General features: G+C 44.8%; 1 protein-coding gene across 1 annotated transcript in view; it reads right to left on the bottom strand.

Annotated features, from left to right (window-relative positions):
* SENP7 (SUMO specific peptidase 7) overlaps positions 1-12,838 on the bottom strand; it is a 286,873-nt gene that overhangs the window by 79,970 nt on the left and 194,065 nt on the right. The window contains exon 13 of the mRNA XM_033943657.1: positions 4,897-5,013. Coding sequence (XP_033799548.1) covers positions 4,897-5,013 — 117 coding nt within the window. The remainder of the gene's footprint in view (positions 1-4,896; positions 5,014-12,838) is intronic.

Genomic DNA, 12,838 nt, shown 5'->3' with positions numbered 1-12,838 from the left:
TGGCCTTTGGTATTTGGCCAATCAGGGCCTTAGGCCCTTCTCCGGTCCATCCCAGGATGGACCGGAGAAGGGGAAGGCCCGCCACTGTGAAGAGACGGGTCTGGCAGCTGGAGGGAATAGGCATCCCTCCAGCCAGCCGAACTATAGATGGTAGGGGGATGTCGGGGGTGGGGGGTGTTGGGCATCCTTCCTGCCGGGGGACTAAGACGGGGTTCGAGTGTGGCAGCAGAAGGGATTGGGCATCCCTCCTGCTGGCCGAGTTCACGGGGGGGTTGGGTGATTTTTAGGTATCCCGGCTACAGCCGCTCAGCTTATCACAGCAGGGGGATTCCCTTCCCGCGATAAGCTGATGGGAAAGGATAAGGCGTGATTCTCTAACCGGTGCCTGTGACATTGGCGCCAGTTAGAGAATCAGGCCAGTTAGGCAGGGTTAAGCATCTGTCCCTTATGGCAGACTTGATTCTGGATAGGATGCCAAAGTGCAATTCTCAGCCGATTCTTAGGTGGCTGCAGAAACCGGCGTCCTATATGAGATTTTCCACAAAGCTCAGGATATCCAGTTTTCATCTTCATGATTTCATACAGTAATGCAATTCTTTGCATTGTTTGGTAAATTGATATTTAGTACCTAGCAAATTTACCCCCACTCCCCTTTTTTTTATGAATCCACATTAGGCTTTTTATCACTGGCTATGGCAATATTAGCTCCAATACTCATAGGAATTCTATGAGAGTCGCAGCTAATGTTGCTGTGGCCGGCAATAAAAAAGACTAACGCAGCTTCATAAAAGAAAGGGGGTGTTAAATATTTGGAACACTTCTTTAGAATTCTGGTCAAGGTATTCCAGGTTTTCTGACATTCGCCACACTTTCCATCCTCTATTTTCTTTCAAGCCAGATACTGCAGATCTCCAAAAGAAAAATCCTTCATTTTTATGGAGATTAATTCCTAGCAATTTATTTCACTTTTTTAATGGGATGAATATTTTAATTGGTGGAAAATTCAGAGGGTGATGCTCAGAACCTAATGCCAGCATTAGAGCCAATTAGTGCAGGACTAGTGCCGTTGTTAATCTGTACAAAATGCTCAGAGGGCTTTAGCACAGGAAACAACATGCATGCCAGAGATGGCTATACTGTATTTTCACATAGATAAAGTGCACCCGTGAAAAACCCGCACACGGGTATAGCGCGAGGGAAACCGAAATATATGTTACAAAAATTTTGTATACCGCGCACACCCGTATACCGCGCATGCTGCCCGACTCTCCCGTCGCCGCCCGACTCTCCTTTCGCCCGCCCCGACTCTCCTCTGGCCACCCCGACTCTCCTTTCGCCCGCCCCAACTCTCCTCTCCCCCTTGAAGTCCTGTCCCCACCCTGAAAGCCTGATGCCCCCCCTGACGTCCGATTCACCCCCCCGCAGGACCGCTTGCACCCCCACCCCGAAGGACCGCTCAAACGCACCCGCACCCCCGAAGGACTGCTCGCACGCACTCCCACCTGCACCCGCACCCCCACCCCCACCCTGAAGGACCGCTCGCACTCCCACAGCCTCCCGACCCCCCTCCATCATGTAGAAGGAGTGTGTGGCGCAGTGGTTGATTCTACAGCCTCAGCACCCTGGGGTTGTGGGTTCAAACCCCGTGCTGTTCCTTGTGACCCTGGGCAAGTCACTCAGTCCTCCATAGCCCCAGGTACGTTAGCTAGATTGTGAGCCCACCGGGACAGAGAGGGAAAATGCTTGAGTACCTGATTGTAAAACCGCTTAGATAACCTTGATAGGCGGTATATAAAAATCCTAATAAACTTGAAAAAATCCTAATAAACTTGAAGCTCCTACCAGTGTCCTGCTGCTTCCTCTTGGCGGTCCCGGCCCTTCTGTGAGCCCTGCGCCTGCGCTGCTTCTTCCGGCGGTCCCGCCCTTTCTCTGACGTCAAGTCCTCTTGCCCCGCCAACTCTCCGACACGATTGGGGCAAGAGGAAGCTCAAGCCCTCTTGCCCCAGCCAACCGCGGCACCCCCAACACGATCGGGGCAAGAGGGAGCTCAAGCCCTCTTGCCCCCCCCCCCCGACTCCCCAACTCCCCGACAATATCGGGCCAGGAGGAAGCCCAAGCCCTCCTGGCTCTGGCGACCCCCCCCTCCGCTAGTTGTTCGGGCCAGAAGGGAGCCCAAGTCCTCCTGGCCCTGGCGACTCCCCTCCTGCTAGTTGTTCGGGCCAAGTGGGAGCCCAAACCCTCCTGGCCACGGCGCCCCCCTACCCCCACTCCGCACTACATTACGGGCAGGAGGGATCCCAGACCCTCCTGCCCTCGACGCAAACCCCCCTTCCCACCAATGACCGCCCCCCCAAGAACCTCCGACCGCCCCCCCAGCCAACCCGCGACCCCCCTGGCCGACCCCGACACCCCCACCCCCTTCCCCATACCTTTGTGTAGTTGGCCGGACAGACGGGAGCCAAACCCAGCCTGTCCGGCAGGCAGCCAACAACGGAATGAGGCCGGATTGGCCCATCCGTCCCAAAGCTCCGCCTACTGGTGGAGCCTAAGGCGCCTGGGCCAATCAGAATAGGCCCGGGAGCCTTAGGTCCCTCCTGGGGGCGGGGCCTTGGGCACATGGTCGGGTTGGGCCCATGTGCCTAAGGCCCCGCCCCCAAGTGGGACCTAAGGCTCCCGGGGCCTATCCTGATTGGCCCAGGCGCCTTAGGCCCCACCAGTAGGCGGAGCTTTGGGACGGATGGGCCAATCCGGCCTCATTCCGTCGTTGGCTGCCTGCCGGACAGGCGGGTTTGGCTCCCGTCTGTCTGGCCAACTACACATAGGTACGGGGAAGGGGGGGGGGGGTGTCGTGGGGGTCGGCCAGGGGGGTCGCGGGTCGGCTGAGGGGGCGGTCGGAGGTTCTTGGGGGGAGCGGTCGTTGGGGGGAGGGGGGTTTGCGTCGAGGGCAGGAGGGCCTGGGATCCCTCCTGCCCGTAATGTAGTGCGGGGTGGGGGTAGGGGGTCGCCGTGGCCAGGAGGGTTTGGCCTCCCTCTTGGCCCGAACAACTAGCGGGAGGGGGGTCGCCAGGGCCAGGAGGACATGGGCTCCCTCCTGGCCCGAACAACTAGCGGGGGGGGGGGGGGTCGCCAGAGCCAGGAAGGCTTGGGCTCCCTCCTGGCCCGATATTGTCGGGGAGTTGGGGAGTCCCTTTTGCCCCGATCGTGTCGGGGAGTCGGGGGTGCAAGAGGGCTTGAGCTCCCTCTTGCCCCGATCGTGTCGGGGGTGCCGCGGTTGGCTGGGGAAAGAGGGCTTGAGCTCCCTCTAGCCCCAATCGTGTCGGGGAGTCGGCGGGGCAAGAGGGCTTGACGTCAGAGAAAGGACGGGACCGCCAGAAGCAGCAGCGCAGGGCTCACAGAAGGGCCGGGAACGCCAAGAGGAAGCAGCAGGACATCGGTAGGAGCTTCTACATGATGGGGGGGGTCGGGAGGCTGTGGGAGTGCAAGCGGTCAGTGGGGGTGCGGGTGGGAGTGCGTGCGAGCGGTCCTTCGGGGTGGGGGTGCGAGCAATCCTGCAGGGGGGTGAAACGGACGTCGGGGGGCAGGGGGAACTATGTAAAAAAAAATTTGTAAAACGCGCTCACGCTTATGGGTTATGCACGGTTTGTAAAAACCATGTATAACGCGCGCATTATATGCGTGAAAATACGGTAAATTGTATTTAATTAAAGTCAGATCAATATTAATGAGGTCATTTGCTATGCCCTCTCAAGAAAGAGATAGTGGCACTAGAAAAGGTTCAAAGAAGAGCGACCAAGATGATAAAGGGGATGGAACTCCTCTCATATGTGGAAAGACTAGAAAGGTTGGGGGCTCTTCAGCTTGGAAAAGAGACAGCTGAGGGGAGATATGATTGAAGTCTACAAAATCCTGAGTGGAGTAGAATGGATACAAGTGGATCGTCAAAAACTTACCAAGATTAGGGGACCCTCGAAGTTACAGGGACATACTTTTTAAAATCAATAGGATTTTTTTTTTCACTCAGAAAATAGTTAAGCTGTAGAACACATTGCCAGAGATTGTGGTAAGATCGGATAGTGTAGCTGGTTTTAAGAAAGGTTTGGAAAAGTTCTTGGAGGAAAAGTCCATAGTCTGTTATTGAGAAAGACATGGGGAAAACCACTGTGGCATGGAATGTTGCTATTCTTTGGATTTTTGTCAGGTACTGGCGACCTGGATTGGCCACTGTGAGGATGGGCTACTGGGCTTGATGGACCATCGGTCTGACCCAGAAAGGCTATTCTTATGTAATACTCAGAGAACAGTATACAAATAAACCCTGCTCTTACTGCTGGAAACCTTCTGTCAGCTTAGAGCTGGCATTGAGGAGTATGAAGAGAGGATGTCTTTTGATTTTCATTTAAAATCTGCCCCTTTTGATTTTTTTTGGAAGTGGAAGAAAACTCTTGCCAGCCTGTAAGCGTTGGTACTGAGAAAGAAATGTGCTCAAGCCAAAGCACACACCGATGCCTGTTTTCTGTGCTTAAATATAAGCCTTTCAAGTAAATATAAGCTTTTCAAGTAAAAATAAAAAAACTGGAAAGCTTATATTTAAAGGTGCAGAAGAGCGACACCGATGTGCTTCATTTCAGGTTTGATTGGCACATGCCACAAGAGCTGTGCATATTGGGAAATTCTTCTGTGCAAATGCCTTGGCTTTTGCTTTTACAATGTGCATACAATTAGAATATCATTTCCTTTGAGAACTGGTGAGCTCGTTTCTGCGCTGTTCCAGTGGTATGAAGTGTGCACTGTTGGCTTTAATGTAGTGGTACTGAGCATTGGCCCTCAATTAGGTAAAGCTTTCTCTTGACTGGCCCTGTCTGAAGGAAAGCTCAGTAGCTCCCTTTTGATACCTACTTAAGGTAGAAATCAATGATGACATCATTGAGGAATTCTCCATGCTCCAGGCATTCTAAGTCTTCTCTGGTTACACCCAAGCCCCCTTTTGTTGGAGGAGGAGGATAAACAATCAGCCTGAGGAGAAAAACAAGTCAAGTGAAGAATACCCAATGTAAGCAAATTTCCTGAATACCAAACAAACTTCGCAGAATCTTTTGTCTTGTGTGTAACCTCCAAGGAGCAGAAACTGATTTTTATATCTGTCTGTACAGTTCTACAAATGCCCTGTAGCATGAAATGTATTGCTGGCTCATAAGTAAGAGTAATTAGAGAGCTTAGATTAGGTTGTTGTTTCTTCCGTTATTATAGTGGACTGTTGTATTTGAGGTAATCCTGATTATTTATATGTTTTATTCTACTTTTTGTTATTATTTATACTACTATATACGAGGTTTGCATTAATTTTTGTGAACCCTTTTGATTGGCTAGTTCAGATAAAACAGTATATCAAATTTCATAAATGAATAAATTGTATTGGACAGCAATAAGTCTGGACATTTTACTTATGCAATTACATCAAATATTGACCAACAAGTTGGAGGTCATGGGGCGGGCAATAAAGAAATCCTTTTCCTTGCATAAAGCATAGTTACTCACCTCTAGCAGGTGTTCTCTGAGAACAGCAGACAGATATTCTCACATATGGGGTGATATTGTCCAAGAAGTCCAACACGGACATATACCAAAGTGAACTGTCACTTTAAAACTCTAGCGCTGTCCATACCACGCATGTCTTCCCACACAATGTCGGCTTGCAGAACCTTCAGTTCTGTCCAAACGCTAAGAAGTCAGTTAGTGGAGGTGGGCGGGTTATGAAAATATCTGCCTGTTGTCCTCGGAGAACATCTGCTACAAGTGAGTAACTATGCTTTCTCCGAGGACAAGCAGGCAGTATCTTCTCATATACGGGACCTCCAAAATGCCAGACTCATGCACCTAGGAAGGGGGTTAAATATAACAGACATGAGGCTGGTGAAATTCCTGAAAACGGAGAGAAGATGGCATTAAAAAAAAAAAAAAAAGAACTGCAAGATTCCCACAAAAATAGGAAGTAAATAGACTGACAACCCACTTCAAATGGACAAACTATTTAGTACAAAAAGCAAAAAAGAAGTGGCTATATGGACTTGAATACTTGTTAGTCACAAATTTCCTTTCTTCAACAGTGCTCAGAATATTTTCTTAGTTGTCAGACCAGACAAGCCCAAAGGTGTAAACCGTCTGTATCTTGAACTATCATCGCACAGAAGTCTACAAAATCCTGAACGCTGTACTGGAGTACTATCAGAAAGTTTGGATTTGAAGAATAAAGTTTTGGATTTGGAAAATAAATCAGATGACTATGACACCAGAATGCAAGCACTAACTTGGGTTAAAGATAGTGCAAGTCTTCATTTCAAGTAAGAAATGGTGGGAAAACTCCATTAGGAGATGTAATTTGCAGATTGTTAACTTTCTGAAATTATTTTCCATATTGGCAATAGATATGTTTAAGATAGATATGCTACTTAAGTGAAGTTTTGAAAGTACCTGACTCTTCCTATCCACCTCTCTCTAAAATATATCACTTATCTGCGAGATCTAGGTCTCAAAATTCCAATCAGCAGAATTTATCTGCAGATAGTTTGGATTTATCTAATTTCCTGGAGAGGTCGGAAACTGAGACTCAAGTACCAGCTACTTTACTAGTACAGTTTGCTATTGATTCAGATAGGGAATAGATATTAAAATTGTTCTTCAAATATAAAGATGTTACCTTTTTGTCCAATATCATAAGAATGTACCCAGATGTTTCACGCCCAACACAGAAGAGAACATTTCTTATATTGAGTCCTAGGGTGGTTTAGTTGGGGGCGACTTTTGTTTTGAGGTACCCCTTGTGATAAGCGGACTATGCCTGCTAGGGATGTTCCTAGTGCAGGTCACAGTTCTAATTCAGGCCCTTCCCATATTCCTCCATTTGAATCATTTCATGACCCAGAAGCAGAATTTCCGGACAGGTCCTGTAGAGGGTGTAGTAGAGCAGCAGGGCTAGGTTCCCATCCCCCTCTGTGTCCCAAGGTGATTAACAAGAAATCCTTTTCACCTGAGGGTTGGGGGCGGGGCTGTAAGCTGCTATCTCTGAGGACTAAGCTACTGGAGAATCAGAGGAGGGAGGAACAGCAGCAGGACAGGACACAGCACTCAGGGATGGGAGCTCCTGATAGCAGCCAAGCTCCTGAGTCCATGGAGTTTTCAGAGGCTGGTGAAGAAGTACCTGGCTCTCTTGTGGAGGAACCGTTTGCCATGGTGCTGGAAATGAGCCCTGATACTGGTGCTGTGCTGGTTCCTGAAATTGCTCCCATGGAAGTTTGTCTCATGAAAGCAAGTATCTAAGGGTTGAGATGTGGAAGCTAGAGGCTTGGATTCAGATCGACATCGAGGTGTCGACTTACGATGTTGTGATGATCATCAATGTTAAGGATGTGCAGGCTGCAAAACAGCATCTGGCTGTGTATGTCAGACTGGGCTGAGGCTGAGGTGTGTTGGGTTGAGGGAAGTAGTGCCTTAGACTGAAGCAAAAATGCCAAATTCTGCTGCAGTAAGACCTTAATTTGGACCTGCAGGGAAGTTGCTGGTACCAATATAGTCAAAGGTACAGTTGGCTCTGGTGGAGTCGAGGCTTTGGGGACTTAGAAGCAGAAGGATGCCTAGTAAGAGAAAGCATCTGGAGTGATGGAGAGCAGTCCAACTGTCGATGCTTCTGAGGAGATGAAGATGATGAGGATGTAGAGAGTTGTCTAGAACGTAAGTACCAATGTTTCTTAGATTTCTTTCTGGAGGTCTTCTAAGGCCTGACACATGTAAGAAGAAGAGTCGGAGCCTACTCTGGATAGTGCTGGAGGCTAAGTGGATGCTGGTGTCAAAGTCATTTATAGATGTGGCGTCTGGGCTGGTAACAAAGTTTTTGTTTCTTCAATACTTTCACACAGCAGGCTCCGTCTCTGGAAGTGTTCCAAGTTTCCAAGTTTATTATAAGATTTGATAAATCGCCTATTCCATATTCTAAGCGATGTACATCTATAAGTTTACAAAGTTAGGGTATACATACAAACTAAAAGAACTTAAAATTAAACGATTAAGCGATGTACATCTATAAGTTTACAAAGTTAGGGTATACATACAAACTAAAAGAACTTAAAATTAAACAGGTTAAAATAACATAAAAGTACTTAACATAAAATCGCATGACTAGACAAAGACAACAAGACTGATTAACAAGTATGATCAAAGAAGGGTAAAATTATGGGGAGAAATACAATTCAATATAAAAGAAACATTTAAGGTTAAAAACATTAGGAAACAGGGAGAAATTTAATATAAGATGTAAAAAAGAAAAAATTCAATTAGTCACTAAATGCGTCTTTGAAAAGGAATCCCTTAAGTTTACTCTTAAATTTATCTAGCATTTTTTCCTCTCTCAAATAAATTGGCAAAGCGTTCCAGGCTAGAGGGGCCGTAACTGAAAAAATGGAGTGACGTCGTGTACCAATAACTTTTAACGACGGAACAACTAATAAGTGTTGTTCAGTTGAGCGTAATACTCGAAGTATTATAGGGAATTAAAAATTTATAAATAAATGCTGGAGTTTTAAAAATTATAGATTTGAAAGTGAGTAAATTTAATTTGTATATTATGCGATATATTACCGGCAGCCAATGTGCTTTCTCTCTAGCAAAGGCATAACGTGATCAAATTTCTTAGCGTTTTCAATAATTTTAATCGAGGCATTTTGTATAATTTGTAAGCGTTTAATTTCTTTTTGGGCTATTCCTTTAAATAAGGCATTACAATAGTCAATCTTTGAAATAACTAAGGAGTGTATCAATATATTCATGGATTTTGGGCATAAAAATTTTTTTATTGAGCGAATTTGACGGAAACTATAGAAAGAAGATTTCACGACATGACTAATATGATCGTGATATGTTAGTTTTTCATCAAAAATAACTCCGAGAATCCTGATCTTATGAATAAGTTTCAAAGAAATGCCTTTAATAGATATTGGACAGGAAAGGGTAGAATTGTCTTTCCAAGGGAATAGCAGTACATTTGTTTTGTCAATATTTAGTGCTAATCTATTTATTTCGAGCCAATTATGAATCTGTTCAAGTTTGGTATTCAAAGCCCAGTTAAAAGCCCACCTCTTTGAGAGTGCTTTCGACTCCTAACTCTTTTCACCTTGGATTCTGCATCCCCAACCCTAAATGTCTGTCTGTCCAAGATAAATTGTAAGCCCTTCCGAGCAGTGACAGTCTATAAATGTCAAAATGTACAGCGCTTAGTACGCCTATATAAGTGATAAGTAGTAGTAGTAGTATCTTACAGATTTTTGGTTGCTGATCATGGAAATCACATTTAAAATTATGCATCATGTACCACTTTAATAAAAAAAAGTGCATTTTTACAATTTCTTGTTTTACTTTCAGGCTAATACAATTAATTAATAACTGACACCAAGATTAAATAAGGCATTTTTGTTGATCCACAGATCAGACAGGTCATCAATAACGAGAAATTTGAGAAATTTTCTCTGGCCTGTTAGTCAGGCCAGAGAAAATTGCTTGGAAAGAATTCAAGAATGTCGTTGAAAATTTTCTTGGCAGTTAAAGAGCACCAAGTTCAAGTTCAATTTGTTTGATATACCGCAAATATAAAACCAAAGTTAAAATCTAAGTGGTTTACAATGTAAACCATATTCAACTGGTTGACAAACTTTTTAGAGCATACGAAATCACGAAGTGCAACATGTCACTGAAGATGCACTTCAATTAGGGTCATTTCATAAATAATGCACAGGTTGGCAACATTGGGGAATGGATGATGCAATTGCAGTAAACCTTTTTTCACTTTCACTTCAGAGATTGAAGCAGCAGGACGTGTGCTTAGGAGCTCTGTAGTGTACATAGTGTGGCTGTGACAAGTGTGGGAAATGAAGGCTGCAGGTGTCTCGGGTACTGTGTCTGTTGATGATCAGAGTAGAGAGTTGTACGGGGACAGAAATCCTACCCATCCCCGCCCGGATCCTCTCCATCCCCAGCCGTCTCCGCCAGGATCCTCTCCGTCCCTGCCAGGATCCTCTCCGTCCCCACGCGTCCCCGTCAGGATCCTCTCCTTCCCCACCCATCCCCGCAAGGAATTATCTTCATCCCCGCTCGTCCCTCTTCATCCCCGCTCGTCCCTATAAAAAGCAGCAATTACTTCTCACAGGATCATCAATTCCACAGTTTCTTTTGTGTTTGCGCTGCTATTTTCCTTGTGGAATCTCTTTGGTGGAACCTTTTTTTTTGTTTTCTGTTCAGGTAATTAACTTATAAACCCCCTCTTTTACTAAGACTGACCGGATGTGGACAGCCTCGCAAGCAGACTTGCTTGTAGAAATGTAGAAGTTTCGAGTCTGCAGCACCGCGCATGCACGAGTGCCTTCCCGCCCAGCACAGGGCGAGTCTCCTCAGTTCAGATAGCTAGCAAAGAAGCCAACCAGGGGAGGTGGGTGGGTTGTGAGAATAGCTGCCTGCTGTCCCTGGATAACAACTGTTACAGTAAGTAACTGCTTTATCCCAGGACAAGCAGGCAGCCTATTCTCACATATGGTGACCTCCAAGCTAACCAGAATGGGGATGGTGGGAGTGTTGGCAACTTAGGAGAATAAATTTTGTAATACTCTCTGGCCAAAATGGCCATCCCATCTTGAGAAAATATCCAGACAATAGTGAGAGGTGAAAGTATGAACTGAGGACCAGATGGCAGCTTTGCAAATTTCCTCAATAGGAGTGGATCTGAGGAAAGCTACTGAAGCCGCCATGGCTCTGACTTTGTGGGCTCTGACTCGTCTCTGTAGATGCAGTCCAGCCTGGGCGTAGCAGAAAAAGATGCAAGCAGCCATCCAGTTGGAGATGATACGCTTAGAAATTGGATATCCAAACTTGTTTGGATCGAAGGAGACAAAAAGTTGAGGAGCAGATCTGTGTGGTTTGGTGTGTTCCAAGTAGAAGGCCAAAGCACCTTTACAGTCCAGAGTATGAAGAGCTGATTCTCCAGGATGAGAATGAGGTCTTGGAAAAAACAATGGAAGTACAATAGATTAGTTGAGATGAAATTCTTTTTTTTTTTTTTTCCTTCTTTATTCATTTTCAAATTTGACAGTAAGGGCACAAAATAATATATTTCAACAATATGTTACACAATAGCACTTTGATATCTACTACATAAAAATCTAGTGATACGTTTACCCTCCCCCTACCTCCCAACCTTCATCATATTTTCAATCAGAATATACACATATAATAGAATATATTATAACATATTATGTAAAATTGGACCCAACACCCTCCCCCCTTTGGTGTGCCATAAGAAGAAAAAGAAAAGAAGAAGAGAAGTGATGACTATTCACTACAATATTTTTGTCAATGGCCCCCATATTTTTATAAATTTAGTATATGTCCCTCTTTGTATTGCTATTGCTCGTTCCATTTTAAATATATGACATAATGTATTCCACCAAAATGTATAACTAAGGATACTGTGATTCTTCCAATTATTGGTTATGTGTTGGATGGCAACCCCTGTCATAACTAATAAAAGCTTGTTGTTTTCTGATGATATTTGACTTTTTTTCCTCATCATCATGCCAAATAACACTGTATCGTAAGAGACTCCCACATGATTTTCCATTAATGCATTTACTTGAGACCAAATTGAATTCCAAAATTTCTTAATATAGGGACAATAATAAAATAGATGATCAAGTGTCCCAGGTTCCAGATTACAGTGCCAGCATCTATTGGACTTAGAACTGTTTAATTTTTGTAAACGAACAGGGGTCCAAAACACTCTATGTAATAAAAATAACCAAGTTTGTCTCATAGATGCTGACACTGTACATCTCATTCTCCAAGACCAAATTCGTGGCCATTGAGATGCAGAAATTTGGTGCTTGATCTCAATGCTCCAAATGTCTCTCAGACCATTCTTTGGTTTTTTTATTCAAGTATCCACATATTAATTTATACCACAATGCGGCTTGATGTCCTAGGAAGTCTGCTTGAAAGCATAAGAACTCCATACTATACTGACTATTCAAAGTCTTCCATTCAGGGAACCCTACCTGAATGGCCTGTTTCAACTGCAACCATTTAAAACTTTGTGTTTTACTAAGACCAAATCTATGCTGCAGTTGTGAAAATTCAAGCAGTTTACCATCTGAAATAACATCATTTAGAGTTCTAATACCTGCAATAATCCAGTTCTTCCAAAGGACTTGGGCTCCGCCTATTTTAATCTTGGAGTTTATCCATAAAGATTGATTAGTTGACTTATTAATTGGGATAGGTGTTAATTTGCTGATATATCTCAAGGTTTTCCAAGTATCCATTAACATTTTATTTTCTCTATATCTCCTAGGCATGTTAATGCTTGGAACATGAACTAAGTTCAAGGGAAACAAAAGGGTTGAAATGAAATTCTGAAACCACTTTAGGTAAGAATTTTGGATGAGTACGGAGGACCACATTGTCATGATGGAAAACTGTGAAAGTTGGATCAGCAACTAACGCTTGCAGCTCACTGACTCTTTGAGCAGATGTGAAGGCAATGAGAAAAAGCACTTTTCAAGTGAGATATTTCAAATGAGCCGTAGACATTGGTTTAAATGGAGGCTTCATCAATTGAGCAAGAACAAACATTGAGATCCCAAACCACTGGAGGCGGTTTGAGAGGAGGTTTGACGTTAAATTTGGAAACCACCGGATGAGCAGCGAGGGGTTTCCCTTCAATAGGCTGATGAAAAGCAGCAATTGCACTGAGATGGACTTGAATGGAGGTAGACTTGAGGCTAGAAGTAGACAAGTGTAAAAGATA

This window comes from Geotrypetes seraphini, chromosome 4 (genome assembly GCF_902459505.1).
Source record: "Geotrypetes seraphini chromosome 4, aGeoSer1.1, whole genome shotgun sequence".
Taxonomy (NCBI): Eukaryota; Metazoa; Chordata; class Amphibia; order Gymnophiona; family Dermophiidae; genus Geotrypetes; species Geotrypetes seraphini.
This window is presented reverse-complemented; position numbering and strand designations above follow the sequence as displayed.